The sequence below is a fragment of the Pseudophryne corroboree genome, chromosome 7 (assembly GCF_028390025.1).
Source record: "Pseudophryne corroboree isolate aPseCor3 chromosome 7, aPseCor3.hap2, whole genome shotgun sequence".
In the NCBI taxonomy this organism is placed as follows: Eukaryota; Metazoa; Chordata; class Amphibia; order Anura; family Myobatrachidae; genus Pseudophryne; species Pseudophryne corroboree.
The window spans coordinates 270,235,226-270,261,574 of NC_086450.1; the positions used below are offsets into that span (position 1 = coordinate 270,235,226).

At 48.5% G+C, this 26,349-nt stretch overlaps 1 protein-coding gene across 1 annotated transcript in view; it reads left to right on the forward strand.

Moving 5' to 3' along the window:
* The window catches only part of DNAH7 (dynein axonemal heavy chain 7), a 1,092,938-nt gene that overhangs the window by 466,273 nt on the left and 600,316 nt on the right, over positions 1-26,349 (forward strand). Inside the window, exon 21 of the mRNA XM_063934143.1 lies at positions 14,747-14,887. Within this exon, the coding sequence (XP_063790213.1) occupies positions 14,747-14,887 (141 nt within the window). The remainder of the gene's footprint in view (positions 1-14,746; positions 14,888-26,349) is intronic.

Sequence of the window (26,349 nt, forward strand, 5' to 3'; positions counted from 1 at the left end):
AAAAGGCAGAGGAAGGCAGACAAAACCACCACGGGGCAGGAGAACGTAGTGTATAATCTGTCTGACAGGGCGTTGTCTACTAGCGAACTGGCTGTGTTACAGAGAGGGTTGTCGTTTGTGCCAACAGTACCATTTGATAAGGTAAAATGGAAAACGGAACTGTTTATGCTAAATAAGGAGTATTAAACTCAAGGAGCACTTTGCGGACTCTGTTGCCGTTCCGACAGATGTACCCCCACAGTTGCAAAGACTACAACCTAAATCTAATTTTGATCCACAGAGCAATAATGCATCCATTAAGACTTTTGTACGCCTATTAGACAATGCCATATGTGAGGATCCTAATATCAAGGCACCCTGGTTTTGGAATATGTCTAAAGATGAAAGAACTGCTTTGAAGAATTTGACCACATATGATGACATAGTATTCCACCAAGCAGATAAGGGCGGGGCTTTAGTTATACTTAATTTACGTGATTATAAAGCTGAAGTTCAAAGACAACTTAACGATATGTCTACCTATAGGTTATTATCACATGATCCCACTGCTGGTTTTAAGAATGAAATTGATTTGCTGTTGATAAGTGCCTGTACACAGGGTTTGATTTCACCAGAAATAAGGAAAGCTTTATGTGTGGAACATCCTATCAGACCGTTGCTGTATATGATCCCTAAGATACATAAGGACCCCGTACGGCCGCTGGGGCGTTCTATTATTGCGGCAAGAGGCTCTCTTTTTCAGCCCATATCTACCTATTTGGATGCGTTGATGCAGCCCTGTGTACAGGCTCGACCAACATTCTTAAAGGATACCCATACTTTACTTATGTCTCTAAAAGATCTTCCTGACTTACCGGTTGATTGTACTTTTTGCTCAGTAGATGTTTATAGCCTCTATACCTGCATACCTCACATGGAAGGTATACAGGCTACTCACAATTTGTTAACCAACAATGCTTTGTATAAGGGCCCAAACATTGAACTATTTCTGGAGTTATTACTATTGGTCCTTACGAGGAACTACTTTATGCATGATGGGAAATTTTACATACAGTAATCTGGTTGTGCGATGGGGTCTAACGTGGCCCCATCGTACGCTAATGCTTATATGTTCGCAGTTGAGTACGATGTTTTTTCCTCAGACCCTAATATTGCAGATAATGTTATGGCATTTTATCGCTATATAGACGACTTATTGATTATTTGGAGGGGTGAGGTAGAGACGTTCAAACAGATTATTGAAAAGCATAACCAATGTAACCACCCGGTAAAATTTACCTGTACTGTAGACCAACATTCGGTTTATTTTTTGGATGTTACCCTAACCAGACAAGGCAATAGATTGGTTTCATCTCTATATACGAAACCAACCGATAGAAACAATTTGATATTTGCTCATAGTGCACAGCCTGCTCATTGCCCTACTCACAGTTTTTGAGGGCAATGAGGATTTCTAGCAGCCGTGAGCAGGGTATTGATCAGCTTAATAATATGTATATAAAGTTTCTCGAGCGAGGATACAGTGTTGATGTGTTAAATTCAGCCAGAGATAAAGTACTAGCGATTCCTCCGAATCAGATACTTACGTTTAAAGCTAAAAAGAAACAGCTTGAGAATAAACACTATTGGGTTAATAAGTTTAACCATATGAGTTCCTCAATTAGTGGTAAAGCTAAATCTTTATGGCCAATTATTACTTCAGATAAAGATTTGAAACCCTTACATCATTCCTCATTGATGTCATGCTATCAAAGAGGTAAGAATTTGAAAGACTATTTAGTCCGGAATGATATCTCACAGTTAGAGAAGGCATCCAAGGGTAACACATTTTTGGGGAAACCTAAAAATGGTTGTTATAGATGCCCGAATTGCACGACATGCAGTTATTTACAAACGGGTCCCTCTTTCTGTCATCCATATTCGGGAGTGAAATATAACATCCGATTTCACTTGACCTGCACAAGTCGCTTTATTATTTATGTTATTACTTGCCCATGTTCCAAGATGTACGTAGGTAAAATGGAATGTAATCTGAAGGAACGTATGAACCAGCATTGGTCGGCTATACGTTTGGCTCTTGCAGCGGGTAACAGTGAGCAGCCGGTGGCTCGCCACTTTGTTACTCACAAACACAATTTAGCAACACTTCGCTACAGAATAATTGACCATGTCCCCCCCTTACAACGTGGTGGAGATAGGGCTAAGAAACTGTTACGTTTGGAGTCACAATGGATTATAAGATTAGATACATTGTCACCAAGGGGATTGAATGAATCTCTGGGGCTCCAGTGCTTCATTTAGATATCAGGGATCTTTGAGTAATTTGCTTCGTGGCAGTTTAGGACTTTTAGAGTAGGTACTTTGCACACGCAATTTATTATTATTGTTAGTGTGAACAATTGAAGTCTAGGTTTGTGGTATGAGTAGATTGCTGCATGCGTTTTGACGGTCATCTGGTTATCCTATTAACATCGTGATTAGAGTAATATAACAGCATTCTATATAGGCAAATGTCATTGATAATGTTTTTAATTAACTGTTTTATATATATGTTATACTTATGGTGTTTGTTGGTGTTGGTAACTTAAGGGATTTGGACGGACACAGGTTCTTGTTCTGAGACATTTGTGGGCCAGAACTATTGAACTGACGTCACATTTGTGCACAGGTGGAGGGTATTTAACTGAGGTGAATAACTGTTTTGTATGTTACCTGCTTGAAAAAAGCTCAATAAAGGAGCTGAAACGTTGCAAAGTCATGCAGTCACTTTGAACTTTATTCACTCGTCCGGAGTACCGCCGTTGGAAGTTTATATATATATATATATATATATATATATGTGTTAACAAGTTTATCCAAGAAACAAAAAAAAAAGCAGTTTTAAAAGACACAGGGCATACACACAGCCCCTCTTTCCCCCATACTTCAGACGTAGTTTGCTGCAGGAGCTCCTCCGTGACTGCTGGCAATGCTGGGTGGCGCAGAAACTCTTCCTCACTGTCAGCGCTGTACTCGCGGCGTGCTGCCCGGCCACCACCCATTCAGCTGTCAGTGCTTCCGCGTCAGGTGGAATGGATATGAAAGCCACCTGACGCAGAAGTACTGACAGCTGAACCGGCAGTGGCCAGGCAGCACGCCGCGAGTACAAAGTTGACAGGGAGAGTTTCTGCGCCTCCCAGCACTGCGGTGGCCGGGCAGCAGCACTGGGGTGAGGGTGCGCAGCTGGTGCAGAGTAGAGATGAGCGCCTGAAATTTTTCGGGTTTTGTGTTTTGGTTTTGGGTTCGGTTCCGCGGCCGTGTTTTGGGTTCGAACGCGTTTTGGCAAAACCTCACCGAATTTTTTTTGTCGGATTCGGGTGTGTTTTGGATTCGGGTGTTTTTTTCAAAAAACACTAAAAAACAGCTTAAATCATAGAATTTGGGGGTCATTTTGATCCCAAAGTATTATTAACCTCAAAAAACATAATTTACACTCATTTTCAGTCTATTCTGAATACCTCACACCTCACAATATTATTTTTAGTCCTAAAATTTGCACCGAGGTCGCTGTGTGAGTAAGATAAGCGACCCTAGTGGCCGACACAAACACCGGGCCCATCTAGGAGTGGCACTGCAGTGTCACGCAGGATGTCCCTTCCAAAAAACCCTCCCCAAACAGCACATGACGCAAAGAAAAAAAGAGGCGCAATGAGGTAGCTGTGTGAGTAAGATTAGCGACCCTAGTGGCCGACACAAACACCGGGCCCATCTAGGAGTGGCACTGCAGTGTCACGCAGGATGTCCCTTCCAAAAAACCCTCCCCAAACAGCACATGACGCAAAGAAAAAAAGAGGCGCAATGAGGTAGCTGACTGTGTGAGTAAGATTAGCGACCCTAGTGGCCGACACAAACACCGGGCCCATCTAGGAGTGGCACTGCAGTGTCACGCAGGATGTCCCTTCCAAAAAACCCTCCCCAATCAGCACATGATGCAAAGAAAAAGAAAAGAAAAAAGAGGTGCAAGATGGAATTGTCCTTGGGCCCTCCCACCCACCCTTATGTTGTATAAACAAAACAGGACATGCACACTTTAACCAACCCATCATTTCAGTGACAGGGTCTGCCACACGACTGTGACTGATATGACGGGTTGGTTTGGACCCCCCCCAAAAAAGAAGCAATTAATCTCTCCTTGCACAAACTGGCTCTACAGAGGCAAGATGTCCACCTCATCTTCACCCTCCGATATATCACCGTGTACATCCCCCTCCTCACAGATTATCAATTCGTCCCCACTGGAATCCACCATCTCAGCTCCCTGTGTACTTTGTGGAGGCAATTGCTGCTGGTCAATGTCTCCGCGGAGGAATTGATTATAATTCATTTTAATGAACATCATCTTCTCCACATTTTCTGGATGTAACCTCGTACGCCGATTGCTGACAAGGTGAGCGGCGGCACTAAACACTCTTTCGGAGTACACACTTGTGGGAGGGCAACTTAGGTAGAATAAAGCCAGTTTGTGCAAGGGCCTCCAAATTGCCTCTTTTTCCTGCCAGTATAAGTACGGACTGTGTGACGTGCCTACTTGGATGCGGTCACTCATATAATCCTCCACCATTCTATCAATGTTGAGAGAATCATATGCAGTGACAGTAGACGACATGTCCGTAATCGTTGTCAGGTCCTTCAGTCCGGACCAGATGTCAGCATCAGCAGTCGCTCCAGACTGCCCTGCATCACCGCCAGCGGGTGGGCTCGGAATTCTGAGCCTTTTCCTCGCACCCCCAGTTGCGGGAGAATGTGAAGGAGGAGATGTTGACAGGTCGCGTTCCGCTTGACTTGACAATTTTGTCACCAGCAGGTCTTTCAACCCCAGCAGACCTGTGTCTGCCGGAAAGAGAGATCCAAGGTAGGCTTTAAATCTAGGATCGAGCACGGTGGCCAAAATGTAGTGCTCTGATTTCAACAGATTGACCACCCGTGAATCCTTGTTAAGCGAATTAAGGGCTGCATCCACAAGTCCCACATGCCTAGCGGAATCGCTCCCTTTTAGCTCCTTCTTCAATGCCTCCAGCTTCTTCTGCAAAAGCCTGATGAGGGGAATGACCTGACTCAGGCTGGCAGTGTCTGAACTGACTTCACGTGTGGCAAGTTCAAAGGGCATCAGAACCTTGCACAACGTTGAAATCATTCTCCACTGCACTTGAGACAGGTGCATTCCACCTACTATATCGTGCTCAATTGTATAGGCTTGAATGGCCTTTTGCTGCTCCTCCAACCTCTGAAGCATATAGAGGGTTGAATTCCACCTCGTTACCACTTCTTGCTTCAGATGATGGCAGGGCAGGTTCAGTAGTTTTTGGTGGTGCTCCAGTCTTCTGTACGTGGTGCCTGTACGCCGAAAGTGTCCCGCAATTCTTCTGGCCACCGACAGCATCTCTTGCACGCCCCTGTCGTTTTTTAAAAAATTCTGCACCACCAAATTCAAGGTATGTGCAAAACATGGGACGTGCTGGAATTTGCCCATATTTAATGCACACACAATATTGCTGGCGTTGTCCGATGCCACAAATCCACAGGAGAGTCCAATTGGGGTAAGCCATTCCGCGATGATCTTCCTCAGTTGCCGTAAGAGGTTTTCAGCTGTGTGCGTATTCTGGAAAGCGGTGATACAAAGCGTAGCCTGCCTAGGAAAGAGTTGGCGTTTGCGAGATGCTGCTACTGGTGCCGCCGCTGCTGTTCTTGCGGCGGGAGTCCATACATCTACCCAGTGGGCTGTCACAGTCATATAGTCCTGACCCTGCCCTGCTCCACTTGTCCACATGTCCGTGGTTAAGTGGACATTGGGTACAACTGCATTTTTTAGGACACTGGTGAGTCTTTTTCTGACGTCCGTGTACATTCTCGGTATCGCCTGCCTAGAGAAGTGGAACCTAGATGGTATTTGGTAACGGGGGCACACTGCCTCAATAAATTGTCTAGTTCCCTGTGAACTAACGGCGGATACCGGACGCACGTCTAACACCAACATAGTTGTCAAGGACTCAGTTATCCGCTTTGCAGTAGGATGACTGCTGTGATATTTCATCTTCCTCGCAAAGGACTGTTGAACAGTCAATTGCTTACTGGAAGTAGTACAAGTGGGCTTACGACTTCCCCTCTGGGATGACCATCGACTCCCAGCGGCAACAACAGCAGCGCCAGCAGCAGTAGGCGTTACACGCAAGGATGCATCGGAGGAATCCCAGGCAGGAGAGGACTCGTCAGAATTGCCAGTGACATGGCCTGCAGGACTATTGGCATTCCTGGGGAAGGAGGAAATTGACACTGAGGGAGTTGGTGGGGTGGTTTGCGTGAGCTTGGTTACAAGAGGAAGGGATTTACTGGTCAGTGGACTGCTTCCGCTGTCACCCAAAGTTTTTGAACTTGTCACTGACTTATTATGAATGCGCTGCAGGTGACGTATAAGGGAGGATGTTCCGAGGTGGTTAACGTCCTTACCCCTACTTATTACAGCTTGACAAAGGGAACACACGGCTTGACACCTGTTGTCCGCATTTCTGGTGAAATACCTCCACACCGAAGAGCTGATTTTTTTGGTATTTTCACCTGGCATGTCAACGGCCATATTCCTCCCACGGACAACAGGTGTCTCCCCGGGTGCCTGACTTAAACAAACCACCTCACCATCAGAATCCTCCTGGTCAATTTCCTCCCCAGCGCCAGCAACACCCATATCCTCCTCATCCTGGTGTACTTCAACACTGACATCTTCAATCTGACTATCAGGAACTGGACTGCGGGTGCTCCTTCCAGCACTTGCAGGGGGCGTGCAAATGGTGGAAGGCGCATGCTCTTCACGTCCAGTGTTGGGAAGGTCAGGCATCGCAACCGACACAATTGGACTCTCCTTGTGGATTTGGGATTTCAAAGAACGCACAGTTCTTTGCGGTGCTTTTGCCAGCTTGAGTCTTTTCAGTTTTCTAGCGAGAGGCTGAGTGCTTCCATCCTCATGTGAAGCTGAACCACTAGCCATGAACATAGGCCAGGGCCTCAGCCGTTCCTTGCCACTCCGTGTGGTAAATGGCATATTGGCAAGTTTACGCTTCTCCTCCGACAATTTTATTTTAGGTTTTGGAGTCCTTTTTTTACTGATATTTGGTGTTTTGGTTTTGACATGCTCTGTACTATGCCATTGGGCATCGGCCTTGGCAGACGACGTTGCTGGCATTTCATCGTCTCGGCCATGACTAGTGGCAGCAGCTTCAGCACGAGGTGGAAGTGGATCTTGATCTTTCCCTAATTTTGGAACCTCAACATTTTTGTTCTCCATATTTTAATAGGCACAACTAAAAGGCACCTCAGGTAAACAATGGAGATGGATGGATTGGATACTAGTATACAATTATGGACGGGCTGCCGAGTGCCGACACAGAGGTAGCCACAGCCGTGAACTACCGCACTGTACTGTGTCTGCTGCTAATATATAGACTGGTTGATAAAGAGATAGTATACTCGTAACTAGTATGTATGTATAAAGAAAGAAAAAAAAACCACGGTTAGGTGGTATATACAATTATGGACGGGCTGCCGAGTGCCGACACAGAGGTAGCCACAGCCGTGAACTACCGCACTGTACTGTGTCTGCTGCTAATATATAGACTGGTTGATAAAGAGATAGTATACTCGTAACTAGTATGTATGTATAAAGAAAGAAAAAAAAACCACGGTTAGGTGGTATATACAATTATGGACGGGCTGCCGAGTGCCGACACAGAGGTAGCCACAGCCGTGAACTACCGCACTGTACTGTGTCTGCTGCTAATATATAGACTGGTTGATAAAGAGATAGTATACTCGTAACTAGTATGTATGTATAAAGAAAGAAAAAAAAACCACGGTTAGGTGGTATATACAATTATGGACGGGCTGCCGAGTGCCGACACAGAGGTAGCCACAGCCGTGAACTACCGCACTGTACTGTGTCTGCTGCTAATATATAGACTGGTTGATAAAGAGATAGTATACTCGTAACTAGTATGTATGTATAAAGAAAGAAAAAAAAACCACGGTTAGGTGGTATATACAATTATGGACGGGCTGCCGAGTGCCGACACAGAGGTAGCCACAGCCGTGAACTACCGCACTGTACTGTGTCTGCTGCTAATATATAGACTGGTTGATAAAGAGATAGTATACTCGTAACTAGTATGTATGTATAAAGAAAGAAAAAAAAACCACGGTTAGGTGGTATATACAATTATGGACGGGCTGCCGAGTGCCGACACAGAGGTAGCCACAGCCGTGAACTACCGCACTGTACTGTGTCTGCTGCTAATATATAGACTGGTTGATAAAGAGATAGTATACTCGTAACTAGTATGTATGTATAAAGAAAGAAAAAAAAACCACGGTTAGGTGGTATATACAATTATGGACGGGCTGCCGAGTGCCGACACAGAGGTAGCCACAGCCGTGAACTACCGCACTGTACTGTGTCTGCTGCTAATATAGACTGGTTGATAAAGAGATAGTATACTCGTAACTAGTATGTATGTATAAAGAAAGAAAAAAAAACCACGGTTAGGTGGTATATACAATTATGGACGGGCTGCCGAGTACCGACACAGAGGTAGCCACAGCCGTGAACTACCGCACTGTACTGTGTCTGCTGCTAATATAGACTGGTTGATAAAGAGATAGTATACTACTACTAATATTATATATACTGGTGGTCAGGTCACTGGTCACTAGTCACACTGGCAGTGGCACTCCTGCAGCAAAAGTGTGCACTGTTTTAATATAATATTATGTACTCCTGGCTCCTGCTATAACCTATAACTGGCACTGCAGTAGTGCTCCCCAGTCTCCCCCACAATTATAAGCTGTGTGAGCTGAGCAGTCAGACAGATATATAATATATATAGATGATGCAGCACACTGGCCTGAGCCTGAGCAGTGCACACAGATATGGTATGTGACTGACTGAGTCACTGTGTGTATCGCTTTTTTCAGGCAGAGAACGGATATATTAAATAAACTGCACTGTGTGTCTGGTGGTCACTCACTATATAATATATTATGTACTCCTGGCTCCTGCTATAACCTATAACTGGCACTGCAGTAGTGCTCCCCAGTCTCCCCCACAATTATAAGCTGTGTGAGCTGAGCAGTCAGACAGATATATATAATATTATATATAGATAATAGATGATGCAGCACACTGGCCTGAGCCTGAGCAGTGCACACAGATATGGTATGTGACTGAGTCACTGTGTGCTGTGTATCGCTTTTTTCAGGCAGAGAACGGATTATAAATAAAACTGGTGGTCACTATCAGCAAAACTCTGCACTGTACTGAGTACTCCTAATGCTCCCCAAAATTAGTAAATCAAGTGTCTCTCTAATCTATTCTAAACGGAGAGGACGCCAGCCACGTCCTCTCCCTATCAATCTCAATGCACGTGTGAAAATGGCGGCGACGCGCGGCTCCTTATATAGAATCCGAGTCTCGCGATAGAATCCGAGCCTCGCGAGAATCCGACAGCGTCATGATGACGTTCGGGCGCGCTCGGGTTAACCGAGCAAGGCGGGAAGATCCGAGTCGCTCGGACCCGTGAAAAAAACCATGAAGTTCTGGCGGGTTCGGATTCAGAGAAACTGAACCCGCTCATCTCTAGTGCAGAGACGGAGACAAGGTTGTCTCCGTCTCTGAAAAAATAATTTAGTCCGTCAGGGGGGGTTTCTGGGTACTCTGAACCCCCCTGCTTGCGCTACTGCTGTATGGGCCTCATTGCATGTTATACCGCTTTTCCACCTGTAGCACGGGTCGCAGCTGGGAGCCTGACACGGCTGCAACCCGTGCTACAGCCCCCTTTCCCACAGCGCTCACCAACCCGGCATAATGCCGGGTTGGTGACGCTGCTAGTGACGTGGCAGGGGCAGGGCTGGGAGATCACATGACCTTGTCAATATCTCTTGATGAAGAGCCCACTCTTCTGGATGGAGATCGTGTCTGCTGAGAAAATCTGCCTCCCAGTTGTCCACGCCAGGAGGAAGACTGCTGACAGAGCGCTCACGTGCTGTTCCACCCAGCGGAGAATTCTTGTGGCTTCCGCCATTGCCACCCTGCTCCTTGTTCCGCCTTGGCGGTTTACATACGCCACCGCTGTTATGTTGTCCGACTGGATCAGTACCGGGAGACCCTGAAGAAAGCTCTTCGCTTGCAGGAGGCCGTTGTAAATGGCTCTTAACTCGAGAACATTTATGTGGAGAGAAGATTCCTGGCTTGACCATTTTCCCTGGAAACTTCTTCCCTGCGCGACTGCGCCCCAGCCTCGGAAACTTGCATCTGTGGTGAGCAGGACCCAGTCCTGAATTCCGAAACGGCGTCCCTCTAGGAGGTGAGAGCTTTGCAGCCAGCACAGGAGAGAGATCCTAGCCCTGGAAGATATACTTATTTTCCGGTGCATGTGTAGGTGAGACCCGGACCATTTGTCCAGCAGGTCCCACTGAAACACCCTGGCATGAAACCTGCCAAACGGAATGGTCTCGTAAGCCGCCACCATCTTCCCTAACACTCGAATGCATTGATGAATCGACACTCTTGTCGGTATCAAAAGCTGCTTGACCATGGTCTGTATTTCTAGAGCTTTGTCTTCCGGAAGAAACACTCTCTGAAGCTTCGTGTCTAGGATCATGCCCAGGAAGGGCAGCCGAGTCGTTGGAATTAACTGAGACTTTGGCAAATTTCAAATCCAACCGTGATGTTGCAGAACTGTCAGGGAGAGTTCCACATTCTTTAACAATTGTTCTTTTGACCTCGCCTTTATCAGGAGATCGTCCAAGTACGGGATAATTGTGTCCCTTCGCTTGCGAAGGAGTACCATCATTTCCGCCATAACCTTGGTAAAAACCCTCGGGGCCGTGGAAAGCCCAAACGGCAACGTCTGAAATTGGTAATGACAATCCTGCACCGCAAATCTCAGGAAGGCCTGATGCGGAGGATAAATCGGGACGTGTAAGTAGGCATCCTTTATGTCGACTGACGCCATAAAATCCCCCCCTTCTAGGCTGGAGATCACTGCTCGAAGAGATTCCATCTTGAACTTGAAAGTTTTCAAGTATGGATTGAGGGATTTTAGGATCAGAATCGGTCTGACCGAACCGTCCGGCTTCGGTACGACAAAGAGGCTCGAATAGAGCCCTTCCCCCCGTTGGGACGGGGGAACGGGAACAATGACCCTCTGTTGACACAACTTTTGTATCGCAACATTTACTACTTCTCTTTCTGGAAGAGAAACTGGCGAGGCCGATATGAAAAAGCGGCGGGGGGGGGCATCTCCTGAAACTCCAGCTTGTACCCTTGGGATGCTATGTCTAACACCCAAGGATCTAGGGCTGATTGAAACCAGACCTGACTGAAGATCCGGAGACGGCCCCCACCGGCACGGACTCCCGCAGGGGAGCCCCAGCGTCATGCGGTGGACTTGGTAGAGGCGGGTGAGGACTTTTGGTCCTGGGCGCCTGATCCTGCAGGCGACTTCTTTCCCCTTCCTCTACCCTTTGAAGCGAGGAAGGACGAGCCTTTACCTCGTTTGTATTTATTAGGTCGAAAGGACTGCATCTGTTGATGGGTGCCTTTTTCTGTTGTGTGGGAACATAAGGAAGAAAAGATGACTTACCCGCAGTAGCGGTAGACACCAGGTCAGCCAGGCCGTCACCAAACAAGACACTACCTTTGAAGGGGAGAGCTTCCATATTTTTCTTGGAGTCGGCATCAGCATTCCATTGATGGATCCACAGCGCCCTCCTGGCCGAGACTGCCATGGCATTGGCTCTTGATCCCAAGAGGCCAACATCCCTTCACCTCAGGTTTTTTCCTTTTAAAAAGGCAAATCCTTGTTTCCGGAACAGCCGGTTCATCAGAGATACGTAAGACATCTTTAATAGCCACAATCATCTACTGAATACTCTTAACTACCCTTGGGTGTAAAGTAGCCTCATTAAAATCGACATCGGAATCAGAGTCCGTGTCTGTATCTACCATCTGGGTAAATGAACGTTTTTGTGACCCTGAGGGGGTCTGCACCTGAGCCAAAGCATTCTCCATAGATTTTCTCCATGTTTGTGTCTGAGAATCAGATTTATCAAGCCTCTTAGACAACAAAGCCACATTAGCATTAAGTGTACTCAACATAGCAACCCAATCAGCAGTCGGCTGTGCCGACAGAGCCATTTCCAGCTCCTTTTTTGCGCCCCCAGTAACTTCCTCCGGGGAGGAACACTCAGCCTCAGACATGCCGACATGAAGTACCGACACCCAACACACACACTGGCCAAATAAAGGGGACAGCCTACAGGGAAGCCCGGAGAGAGAAACACAGAGGGAGTATGCCAGCTCACACCCCAGCGCCCATATACTACACCACAATAATATATGTCAGCAGCGCGCCCCCCCCCCCCCCCCCCCCCCGTTTTGCTCCCTTTTACTTGCGAGGAGCCTGGAGGTCCGGGCCAGCGTTCTCTGCAGCGGCTGTGGAGAGAAGAAAATGGCGCTGGTGAGCTGTGCGGCTAAGCCCCGCCCCTTCCCGGCGCGCTTCAGACTCGCTCAAATTTAAATTCTTTATACTGGCGGGGGTCTTATATACGGTGCCCGGGCACCAAATATGGCTTTCACCAGTTCCAAAAAACCTCAGTAACTGCTGCCCAAGGCGCCCCCCCCCAGCGCCCTGCACCCTGTAAGTGCCGTTAGTGGTGTGTGTGGGAGCATGGAGCGCAGCGCTACCGCTGCGCTGTACCTCCGTTACTGAAGTCTTCTGCCGTCTGAAGTCTTCGGTTCTTCTAATACTCACCCGGCTTCTGTCTTCTGGCTTCTGTGAGGGGGGTGACGGCGCGAATCCGGGAACAAGCAGCTAGGCGCACCAAGTGATCGAACCCTCTGGAGCTAATGGTGTCCAGTAGCCTAAGAAGCAGAGCCCTTAACTAAGCAGAAGTAGGTCTGACTTCTCTCCCCTCAGTCCCTCGATGCAGATAGCCTGTAGCCAGCAGGTCTCCCTGAAAATGAAAAACCTAACAAAAGTCTTTCTAGAGAAACTCAGTAGAGCTCCCCTAGTGTGTGTCCAGTCACTCCTGGGCACAAAGTCTAACTGGGGTCTGGGGGTGGGGCATAGAGGGAGGAGCCAGTTCACACCCAGTCAAAGTCTTTTTAATGTGCCCAAGCTCCTGCGGATCCCGTCTATACCCCATGGTCCTTTTGGAGTCCCCAGCATCCTCTAGGACGCAAGAGAAAGTGTGGTGGGGAAGGAAAAGGGGGGGGGGGACTGGGGGAGGGGCCAGCCAGTACAGGGTCACATGGTAAAGACATTGGGCACAGTGTCACAAAATGCAGTCTTGCCAATCTCCCAGGCCGCACTTTAGTCCTTTTTATCCCGTGGCATCCGGGCATCTCAGAGCTGGACTTGCGCCCTCAGGCGCATCCTCGCTGCTGGCCGCAGTGACTGGGATCCTCCCCAGCGTCCGCCATTGTCACCGGTGCTGTCTGGGCCTATGGACGCTGTCTCTCCGTGGATGCCTCTCCAGGGAGCAGCCATAGCGGTCCGGTCAGCCTGCCTGCAGTTACTTGAGTGAACCAGCCAATCCTCTGCCTTGCTCTGGCATGAAGCTAGAGAACCTGAGTTGAATCTTTGTCAGTGCTTTGTTGTCCTCAGCCTGTGTAGGGTTCCGCAGAGACTCCCGTTTCAGCATTCTAAAGACATCAGAGTCTCACTGATTCTGGATTTGGCTGGGTCCCGGTCACCAGCCTTTCTGCCCTGTTTGCATTCCAGTGCTTCTGGATAGCCATGTCTCAGCTTACCAGTCCCTGCAAGCTTCTTTAAGTCCTCTGCATGCCAGTGCTTCAGGATTAGCCATGCCCCGGCTTTACAACTTCTGCCAATTCTTCAAGTCTTCTGCATGCCAGTGTTTCAGGATTAGCCGTGCCCCGACTTTACAGTTTCTGCAAGATTCTTCAAGTCTTCTGCACGCCAGTGCTTCAGGATTAGCTGTGCCCCGGCTTTACAATTTCTGCAAGCTTCTTCAAGTCTTCAGCACGCCAGTGCTTCAGGATAAGCCGTGCCTCGGTTTTACAACTTCTGCAAACTCTTCAAGTCTTCAGCACGACAGTGCCTCAGGATAGCCATGCCCTAGCTTTACAGTTTCTGCATGCTCTCCAAGTCTTCAGCATACCAGAGCTCACACACAGTGAGCTCTGACACATTGGTGCCAATGGGTCCATCTTAAACCATTCCTAGAAAAGCCAAGTTGCGTCCAAGGTGTCAAGGGATCCATATGTAAAAAAAATTAAGTGAACTGTATCGTTGAGTAAATTTGAAATATATTTAATTGAAGTGACAAACCATACTTTGTTAATAACTGACAAAAGGGCAAGAGGTTTTTAGCCAGCTGGGTATTTTCGTGTTACATTTATGTTGGATGAGTTTGTCTGAAGATTTATTCATGAGGTAATGATTTGTGTAGAAAAACATGTGGAACTGGGAACCAAACGAAATTTGAATGGTAGTGACCTCTGTGATTTGGATCTAATATCCTTTCCGAAATAAATCGTATGAATGTTATTTCCGCTCATGTGACACAGTGAGCATAGATAGATAACTTTCCATTCAAATACCATTTCAGAAAAACTGTATTGTGTCCGGAGCTTAAAGATAATTTGATGTCTGCTGTTTCTTTACTAATGCATAAAATTTGTTCTGTTTTTGTATAGGTCATTGGTGAAGCAATTGAAGCATACCCCACAACAAAGCGCATTGACTGGGTAAGAGAGTGGCCAGGGCAGACGGTACTGTGTGTATCTCAGTGTTTCTGGACCCAGGAAGTGCAACTGTCTATACGGAAAGGTCAGAAGGTATGTATGGTAAATTATTTTAATGAAGGTTAAGTCTATGTTGGAGACAGTAAAGTAGTACTACAAGCAAGGTCGTAACTAGGGTAGTGCGGATCGTGCTTGGCACACAACGCATTTGCCCTGTGGGCGCAACTGTCTGCATGCATCCATGATACCTTATACATTACAGTGGGCATCGCTGCAATTGCCTGCCCGTGTGCCCTCTCCTGCAGTGAGTTGAGCACGTAGTGCCCAGGGATCTGTTGCTGAGGGACCGCATTATCTTGTGATACCACCAACTCGGAAGCCACATTCCCCAGCACTGCGGGACCAGTGTGTACTCCTCCATGCACACCGGAATAGGTACTCGATATGGAGGACACACTTCCAGTGAGGTACTAGCCCCATTACAGCACTTACCATCCCAAGGGTTACATGGGGAGCATCTAATGCCATTGTAAGAGCAGAAGTATGCGCTCTGGACCAAGACACTGCAACAGGTTAGAAGGAGCACAACAGAAGGATGGGGCAACTGCTTCCTGTGACACCTTACCAATTAGCTGTCACTGGCAGTTGGACTTTCACCTTGTTACTGTCACTATCAGTTTGCTATTCCTATTTCTCTGACGTCCTAAGTGGATGCTGGGGACTCCGTCAGGACCATGGGGAATAGCGGCTCCGCAGGAGACAGGGCACAAAATTTAAAAGTTTGACCACTAGGTGGTGTGCACTGGCTCCTCCCCCTATGACCCTCCTCCAAGCCTCAGTTAGGTTTTTGTGCCCGTCCGAGCAGGGTGCAATCTAGGTGGCTCTCCTAAAGAGCTGCTTAGAAAAAGTTTTGTTAGGTTTTTTATTTTCAGTGAGTCCTGCTGGCAACAGGCTCACTGCAACGAGGGACTTAGGGGAGAAGAAGTGAACTCACCTGCGTGCAGGATGGATTGGCTTCTTAGGCTACTGGACACTAGCTCCAGAGGGACGATCACAGGTACAGCCTGGATGGGTCACCGGAGCCGCGCCGCCGACCCCCTTGCAGATGCCGAAAAGAGAAGAGGTCCAGAAACCGGCGGCTGAAGACTTCTCAGTCTTCATGAGGTAGCGCACAGCACTGCAGCTGTGCGCCATTGCTCTCGGCACACTTCACACCAACAGTCACTGAGGGTGCAGGGCGCTGGGGGGGGCGCCCTGGGCAGCAATGAAAAGTACCTATTCTGGCTAAAATACATCACATATAGCCCCTGGGTCTATATGGATGTATTTAACCCCTGCCAGGTTTTCAGAAAAACCGGGAGAAGAAGCCCGCCGAAAAGGGGGCGGGGCCTATTCTCCTCAGCACACAGCGCCATTTTCCTACACAGCTCCGCTGCTAGGAAGGCTCCCAGGCTCTCCCCTGCACTGCACTACAGAAACAGGGTAAAAACAGAGAGGGGGGGCACTTATTTGGCGATATTAATAATATTTAAGCTGCTATAAGGGGAACACACTTATTTAAGGTTGTCCCTATATATTTATAGCGCTTGGGTGTGTGCTGGCAAACTCTCCCTCTGTCTCCCCAAAGGGCTAGTGGGGTCCTGTCTTCTATCAGAGCATTCCCTGTGTGTCTGCTGTGTGTCGGTACGCGTGTGTCGACATGTATGAGGACGATGTTGGCGTGGAGGCGGAGCAATTGCCTGTAATGGTGATGTCACCCCCTAGGGAGTCGACACCGGAATGGATGGCTTTGTTTATGGAATTACGTGATAGTGTCAGCACGCTGCAAAAGTCGGTTGACGACATGAGACGGCCGGCAAACCAGTTAGTACCTGTCCAGGCGTCTCAAACACCGTCAGGGGCTGTAAAATGCCCTTTACCTCAGTCGGTCGACACAGACACAGACACGGACACCGAATCCAGTGTCGACGGTGAAGAAACAAACGTATTTTCCAGTAGGGCCACACGTTATATGATCACGGCAATGAAGGAGGCTTTGCATATCTCTGATACTGCAAGTACCACAAAAAGGGGTATTATGTGGGGTGTGAAAAAACTACCTGTAGTTTTTCCTGAATCAGAGGAGTTGAATGAAGTGTGTGATGAAGCGTGGGTTACCCCCGATAGAAAACTGCTAATTTCAAAGAAGTTATTGGCATTATACCCTTTCCCGCCAGAGGTTAGGGCGCGCTGGGAAACACCCCCTAGGGTAGATAAGGCGCTCACACGCTTATCAAAACAAGTGGCGTTACCGTCTCCAGAGACGGCCGCCCTCAAGGATCCAGCTGATAGGAGGCTGGAGAATACACTAAAAAGTATATACACACATACGGGTGTTATACTGCGACCAGCAATCGCCTCAGCCTGGATGTGCAGTGCTGGGGTGGCTTGGTCGGAGTCACTGACTGAAAATATTGATACCCTGGATAGGGACAGTATTTTATTGACTATAGAGCATTTAAAGGATGCATTTCTTTATATGCGAGATGCACAGAGAGATATTTGCACTCTGGCATCAAGAGTAAGTGCGATGTCCATATCTGCCAGAAGAAGTTTATGGACGCGACAGTGGTCAGGTGATGCGGATTCCAAACGGCATATGGAAGTATTGCCGTATAAGGGGGAGGAATTATTTGGGGTCGGTCTATCGGATTTGGTGGCCACGGCAACAGCCGGGAAATCCACCTTTTTACCTCAGGTCACCTCCCAGCAGAAAAAGACACAGTCTTTTCAGCCGCAGTCCTTTCGTTCCTATAAGAACAAGCGGGCAAAAGGACATTCATATTTGCCCCGAGGCAAAGAAAAGGGTAAGAGACTGCAGCAAGCAGCTCCTTCCCAGGACCAGAAGCCCTCCCCGGCTTCTGCAAAGGCCTCAGCATGACGCTGGGACCTTACAAGCGGACTCAGGGGCGGTGGGGGGTCGCCTCAAGAATTTCAGCGCACAGTGGGCTCACTCGAAGGTGGACCCCTGGATCCTGCAGGTAGTATCTCAGGGTTACAGGTTGGAATTCGAGAAGTCTCCCCCTCGCCGGTTCCTAAAGTCTGCTTTGCCAACGTCTCCCTCCGACAGGGCGACGGTATTGGAAGCCATTCACAAGCTGTATTCTCAGCAGGTGATAGTCAAGGTACCCCTTTTACAACAGGGAAAGGGGTATTACTCCACGCTATTTGTGGTACCGAAGCCGGACGGCTCGGTAAGACCTATTCTAAATCTGAAATCTCTGAACCTGTACATACAAAAATTCAAGTTCAAGATGGAGTCACTCAGAGCAGTGATAGCGAATCTGGAAGAAGGGGATTTTATGGTGTCCTTGGACATCAAGGATGCTTACCTTCATGTCCCAATTTGCCCTTCACACCAAGGGTACCTCAGGTTCGTGGTACAAAACTGTCATTATCAGTTTCAGACGCTGCCGTTTGGATTGTCCACGGCACCCCGGGTCTTTACCAAGGTAATGACCGAAATGATGATCCTTCTTCGAAGAAAAGGCGTATTAATTATCCCTTACTTGGACGATCTCCTGATAAGGGCAAGGTCCAGAGAACAGCAGGAGGTCGGAGTAGCACTAACCCAAGTAGTGCTCCAACAGCACGGGTGGATTCTGAATTTTCCAAAATCCCAACTGATCCCGACGACACGTCTGCTGTTCCTAGGGATGATTCTGGACACTGTTCAGAAAAAGGTATTTCTTCCGGAGGAGAAAGCCAGGGAGTTATCCGAACTCGTCAGGAACCTCCTAAAACCAGGGAAAGTGTCTGTGCATCAATGCACAAGAGTCCTGGGAAAAATGGTGGCTTCTTACGAAGCGATTCCATTCGGCAGATTCCATGCACAAATTTTTCAGTGGGATCTACTGGACAAATGGTCCGGATCGCATCTGCAGATGCATCAGCGGATAAATTTGTCGACAAGGACAAGGGTGTCTCTGCTATGGTGGTTGCAGAGTGCTCATCTGTTAGAGGGCCGCAGATTCGGCATACAGAACTGGGTCCTAGTGACCACGGATGCCAGCCTGAGAGGCTGGGGAGCGGTCACACAGGGAAGAAACTTCCAGGGCTTGTGGTCAAGCCTGGAAACGTCTCTTCACATAAATATACTGGAACTAAGAGCAATTTACAATGCTCTAAGCCTGGCAAAACCTCTGCTTCAGGGTCAGCCGGTGTTGATCCAGTCGGACAACATCACGGCAGTCGCCCACGTAAACAGACAGGGCGGCACAAGAAGCAGGAGGGCAATGGCAGAAGCTGCAAGGATTCTTCGCTGGGCGGAAGATCATGTGATAGCACTGTCAGCAGTGTTCATCCCGGGAGTGGACAACTGGGAAGCAGACTTCCTCAGCAGACACGATCTTCACCCGGGAGAGTGGGGACTTCATCCAGAAGTCTTCCACATGATTGTGGTCCATTGGGAAAGACCAATGGTGGACATGATGGCGTCCCGCCTCAACAAAAAACTGGACAGGTATTGCGCCAGGTCAAGAGACCCTCAGGCAATAGCTGTGGACGCTCTGGTAACACCATGGGTGTACCAGTCAGTGTATGTGTTCCCTCCTCTGCCTCTCATACCCAAGGTACTGAGAATTATACGGCAAAGGGGAGTAAGAACGATACTCGTGGCTCCGGACTGGCCAAGAAGGACTTGGTACCCGGAACTTCAGGAGATGCTCACGGAAGATCCGTGGCCTCTACCTCTAAGAAGGGACCTGCTTCAGCAGGGACCGTGTCTATTCCAAGACTTACCGCGGCTGCGTTTGACGGCATGGCGGTTGAACGCCAGATCCTAAGGGAAAAAGGCATTCCGGAAGAGGTCATCCCTACCCTGGTCAAAGCCAGGAAGGAGGTGACTGCACAACATTATCACCGCATTTGGAGAAAGTATGTTGCGTGGTGTGAGGCCAGGAGGGCCCTGACGGAGGAATTTCAACTGGGTCGATTCCTACATTTCCTGCAAACAGGATTGTCTATGGGCCTCAAATTGGGGTCCATTAAGGTTCAAATTTCGGCCCTGTCGATTTTCTTCCAGAAAGAATTGGCTTCAGTTCCTGAAGTCCAGACTTTTGTAAAAGGAGTACTACATATACAGCCCCCGATTGTGCCTCCAGTGGCACCGTGGGATCTTAATGTAGTTTTGAATTTTCTCAAATCCCATTGGTTTGAGCCACTCAAATCGGTGGATTTGAAATATCTTACATGGAAAGTAACCATGCTACTGGCCCTGGCTTCGGCCAGGAGAGTGTCAGAATTGGCGGCTTTATCGTACAAAAGCCCATATCTGATTTTCCATTCGGGCAGGGCAGAACTGCGGACGCGTCCTCAGTTTCTCCCTAAGGTGGTATCAGCGTTTCACCTGAACCAGCCTATTGTGGTGCCTGCGGCTACTAGCGATTTGGAGGACTCCAAGTTGCTGGACGTTGTCAGAGCATTAAAAATATATATTTCAAGGACGGCTGGAGTCAGGAAGTCTGACTCGCTGTTTATACTGTATGCACCCAACAAGCTGGGTGCTCCTGCGTCTAAGCAGACGATTGCTCATTGGATTTGTAGCACAATTCAACTTGCACATTCTGTGGCAGGCCTGCCACAGCCTAAATCTGTCAATGCCCACTCCACAAGGGAGGTGGGCTCATCTTGGGCGGCTGCCCGAGGGGTCTCGGCATTACAACTCTGCCGAGCAGCTACGTGGTCAGGGGAGAACACGTTTGTAAAATTCTACAAATTTGATACCCTGGCTAAGGAGGACCTGGAGTTCTCTCATTCGGTGCTGCAGAGTCATCCGCACTCTCCCGCCCGTTTGGGAGCTTTGGTATAATCCCCATGGTCCTGACGGAGTCCCCAGCATCCACTTAGGACGTCAGAGAAAATAAGAATTTACTCACCGGTAATTCTATTTCTCGTAGTCCGTAGTGGATGCTGGGCGCCCATCCCAAGTGCGGATTGTCTGCAATACTTGTACATAGTTATTGTTACAAAAATCGGGTTATTATTGTTGGGAGCCTTCGTTAAAGAGGCTCTTTTCGGTTATCATACTGTTAACTGGGTTCAGATCACAAGTTGTACAGTGTGATTGGTGTGGCTGGTATGAGTCTTACCCGGGATTCAATATCCTTCCTTATTGTGTACGCTCGTCCGGGCACAGTATCCTAACTGAGGCTTGGAGGAGGGTCATAGGGGGAGGAGCCAGTGCACACCACCTAGTGGTCAAACTTTTAAATTTTGTGCCCTGTCTCCTGCGGAGCCGCTATTCCCCATGGTCCTGACGGAGTCCCCAGCATCCACTACGGACTACGAGAAATAGAATTACCGGTGAGTAAATTCTTATTTTTTTCACTATTCCTGAACCTCAGACAATCTAGTCTTTTTGTTAAGGCAATCCCCAGTATAGAGCTTGCGATTCAGCAATATTGTTATGTTACCTATAAAACTCCTGTATGTTTGTAAACGTCATTGTAGGCATTGTGATTCAATAAAACCTTTCTTTTCTCTAACGTCCTAAGTGGATGCTGGGGACTCCGTAAGGACCATGGGGAATAGCGGCTCCGCAGGAGACTTGGCACATCTAAAGAAAGCTTTAGGACTATCTGGTGTGCACTGGCTCCTCCCCCCATGACCCCCCTCCAAGCCTCAGTTAGATCTCTGTGCCCGAACGAGAAGGGTGCACACTAGGGGCTCTCCTGAGCTTCTTAGTGAAAGTTTTAGTTTAGGTTTTTTATTTTCAGTGAGACCTGCTGGCAACAGGCTCACTGCATCGAGGGACTAAGGGGAGAAGAAGCGAACTCACCTGCGTGCAGAGTGGATTGGGCTTCTTAGGCTACTGGACATTAGCTCCAGAGAGACGATCACAGGGCCAGCCTGGATGGGTCCCGGAGCCGCGCCGCCGGCCCCCTTACAGAGCCAGAAGGCAGAAGAGGTCCGGAAAATCGGCGGCAGAAGACGTCCTGTCTTCAACAAGGTAGCGCACAGCACTGCAGCTGTGCGCCATTGCTCTCAGCACACTTCACACTTTGGTCACCGAGGGTGCAGGGCGCTGGGGGGGGCGCCCTGAGACGCAATAAAAAACACCTTGGATGGCAAAAAATGCATCACATATAGCTCCTGGGCTATATGGATGCATTTAACCCCTGCCAGAATACATAGAAAAACGGGAGATAAGGCCGCCGATAAGGGGGCGGAGCCTATCTCCTCAGCACACTGGCGCCATTTTCCCTCACAGCTCCGTTGGAGGGAAGCTCCCTGTCTCTCCCCTGCAGTCACTACACTACAGAAAGGTTAAAAAAGAGAGGGGGGGCACTAATTACGCGCAGTATTAAACATACAGCAGCTATAAAGGGAAAAACACTTATATAAGGTTATCCCTGTATATATATAGCGCTCTGGTGTGTGCTGGCAAACTCTCCCTCTGTCTCCCCAAAGGGCTAGTGGGGTCCTGTCCTCTATCAGAGCATTCCCTGTGTGTGTGCTGCATGTCGGTACGTTTGTGTCGACATGTATGAGGAGAAAAATGATGTGGAGACGGAGCAGATTGCCTGTAATAGTGATGTCACCCCCTAGGGGGTCGACACCTGAGTGGATGAACTGTTGGAAGGAATACGTGACAGTGTCAGCTCTGTATAAAAGACAGTGGTTGACATGAGACAGCCGGCTACTCAGCTTGTGCCTGTCCAGACGTCTCATAGGCCGTCAGGGGCTCTAAAGCGCCCGTTACCTCAGATGGCAGATATAGACGCCGACACGGATACTGACTCCAGTGTCGACGGTGAAGAGACAAATGTGACTTCCAGTAGGGCCACACGTTACATGATTGAGGCAATGAAAAATGTTTTACACATTTCTGATAATACGAGTACCACCAAAAAGGGGTATTATGTTCGGTGAGGAAAAACTACCTGTAGTTTTCCTGAATCTGAGAAATTAAATGAGGTGTGTGATGATGCGTGGTTTTCCCCCGATAACAACTAATAATTTCTAAAATGTTATTGGCATTATATCCTTTCCCGCCAAAGGTTAGGGTGCGTTGGGAAACACCCCCTAGGGTGGATAAAGCGCTCACACGCTTGTAAGGGCTCTACCCTCTCCTGAGATGGCCGCCCTTAAGGATCCTGCTGATAGAAAGCAGGAGGGTATCCTAAAATGTATTTACACACATACTGGTGTTATACTGCGACCAGCAATCGCCTCAGCCTGGATGTGCAGTGCTGGCTTGGCGTGGTCGGATTCCCTGACTGAAAATATTGATACCCTAGATAGGGACAGTATATTTTTGCCTATAGAGCATTTAAAAGATGCATTTCTATATATGCGTGATGCACAGCGGAATATTTGCCGACTGGCATCAAGTTTAAGTGCGTTGTCCATTTCTACCAGTAGAGGGTTATGGACACGTCAGTGGTCAGGTGATGCGTATTCCAAACGGCATTTGGAAGTATTGCCTTATTAAGGGGAGGAGTTATTTGGGGTCGGTCTTTCAGACCTGGTGGCCATGGCAACAGCTGGGAAATCCACGTTTGTACCCCAGGTCGCCTCTCAACATGAGAAGACACCGTATTATCAGGCGCAGTCTTTTCGTGGACAAGCGGGCAAAAGGTTCCTCATTTCTGCCCCGTGACAGAGGGAGAGGAAAAAGGCTGCAGAAATCAGCCAGTTCCCAGGAACAGAAACCCTCTCCCGCCTCTGCCAAGCCCTCAGTATGACGCTGGGGCTTTACAAGCAGAATCAGGCACGGTGGGGGGCCCGTCTCAATGAATTTCAGCGCGCAGTGGGCTCACTCGCAAGTAGACCCCTGGATCCTTCAGGTGATATCTCAGGGGTACAAATTAGAATTCAAGACGTCTCCCCCTCGCCGTTTCCTAAAGTCGGCTTTACCGATGTCTCCTTCTGACAGGGAGACAGTTTTGGAAGCCATTCACAAGCTGTATTCCCAGCAGGTGATAATCAAGGTACCCCTCCTGCAACAGGGTACGGGGTATTATTCCACACTGTTGTGGTACCGAAGCCGGAAGGCTCGGTGAGACCGATTCTAAATCTAAAATCTTTGAACACTTACATGCAGAGGTTCAAATTCAAGATTGAGTCACTCAGAGCAGTGATTGCAAACCTGGAAGAAGGGGACTACATGATGTCTCGGGACATCAAGGATGCTTACCTTCATGTCAAAATTTACCCTTCTCACCAAGGGTACCTCAGGTTTATGGTACAGAACTGTCACTATCAGTTCAGACGCTGCCGTATGGATGGTCCACAGCACCCCGGGTCTTTACCAAGGTAATGGCCGAAATTATGATATTCCTTCGAAGGAAGGGAATTTTAGTTATCCCTTACTTGGACGATTCCCTGATAGGGGTAAGATCCAGGGAACAGTTGGAGGTCGGTGTAGCACTATCTCAGGTAGTGTTGCGGCAGCACGATTGGATTCTCAATATTCCAAAATCGCAGCTGGTTCCGACGACTTGTCTTCTGTTCCTAGGGATGATCCTGGACACAGTCCAGAAAAAGGTGTTTCTCCCGGAGGAGAAAGCCAGGGAGTTATCCGAGCTAGTCAGGAACCTCCTAAAACCGAGCCAAGTCTCAGTACACAAGGGTTCTGGGTAAAATGGTGGCTTCCTACGAAGCAATCCCATTCGGCAGATTCCACGCAAGAACTTTCCAGTGGGACCTGCTGGACAAATGGTCCGGGTCGCATCTTCAGATGCATCAGCGGATAACCCTGTCTCCAAGGACAAGGGTGTCCCTCCTGTGGTGGTTGCAGAGTGCTCATCTTCTAGAGGGCCGCAGATTCGGCATTCAGGACTGGGTCCTGATGACCACGGATGCCAGCCTGCGAGTCTGGGGAGCAGTCACACAGGGAAGGAATATCCAGGGCTTATGGTCAAGCCTGGAGACATCACTTCACATAAATATCCTGAAGCTAAGGGCCATTTACAATGCTCTAAGCTTAGCAAGACCTCTGCTTCAAGGTCAGCCGGTGTTGATCCAGTTGGACAACATCACGGCAGTCACCCACGTAAACAGACAGGGTGGCACAAGAAGCAGGAGGGCAATGGCAGAAGCTGCAAGGATTCTTCGCTGGGCGGAAAATCATGTGATAGCACTGTCAGCAGTATTCATTCCGGGAGTGGACAACTGGGAAGCAGACTTCCTCAGCACGACCTCCACCCGGGAGAGTGGAGACTTCACCCAGAAGTCTTCCACATGATTATAAACCGTTGGGAAAAACTCGACAGGTATTGCGCCAGGTCAAGGGACCCTCAGGCAATAGCTGTAGACGCTCTGGTAACACCGTGGGTGTACCAGTCAGTGTATGTGTTCCCTCCTCTGCCTCTCATACCCAAGGTACTGAGATTGATAAGATGGAGAGGAGTAAGCACTATATTCGTGGCTCCGGATTGGCCAAGAAGGACTTGGTAACCGGAACTTCAAGAGATGCTCACGGAGGATCCGTGGCCTCTACCTCTAAGAAGGGACCTGCTCCAGCAAGGACCCTGTCTGTTCCAAGACTTACCGCGGCTGCGTTTGACGGCATGGCGGTTGTACGCCGGATCCTGAAGGAAAAAAGGCATTCCGGATGAAGTCATCCCTATCCTGATCAAAGCCAGGAAGGATGTAACCGCAAAACATTATCACCGCATTTGGCGAAAATATGTTGCGTGGTGCGAGGCCAGTAAGGCCCGACGGAGGAAATTCAACTGGGTCGATTCCTACATTTCCTGCAAACAGGAGTGTCTATGGGCCTGAAATTGGGGTCCATTAAGGTTAAAATTTCGGCCCTGTCAATTTTCTTCCAAAAAGAACTAGCTTCAGTCCCTGAAGTTCAGACGTTTGTAAAAGGGTTACTGCATATACAGCCTCCTTTTGTGCCTTCAGTGGCACTTTGGGATCTCAATGTAGTTTTTGGGTTCCAAAAGTCACATTGGTTTGAACCACTTAAATCTGTGGAGTTAAAATATCTCACATGGAAAGTGGTCATGCTGTTGGCCCTGGCCTGGGCCAGGCGCGTGTCAGAATTGGCGGCTTTATCCTGTAAAAGCCCTTATCTGATTTTCCATTCGGACAGGGCGGAATTGAGGACTCGTCCTCAGTTTCTCCCTAAGGTGGTTTAAGCGTTTCACCTGAACCAACCTATTGTGGTGCCTGTGGCTACTAGGGACTTGGAGGACTCCAAGTTGCTAGACGTTGTCAGGGCCCTGAAAATATATGTTTCCAGGACGGCTGGAGTCAGGAAAACTGACTCGCTGTTTATCCTGTATGCACCCAACAAGCTGGGTGCTCCTGCTTCTAAGCAGACTATTGCTCGTTGGATTTGTAGTACAATTCAGCTTGCACATTCTGTGGCAGGCCTGCCACAGCCAAAAATCTGTAAATGCCCACTCCACAAGGAAGGTGGGCTCATCTTGGGCGGCTGCCCGAGGGGTCTCGGCTTTACAACTTTGCCGAGCAGCTACTTGGTCAGGAGCAAATACGTTTGTAAAATTCTACAAAATTGATACCCTGGCTGAGGAGGACCTGGAGTTCTCTCATTTGGT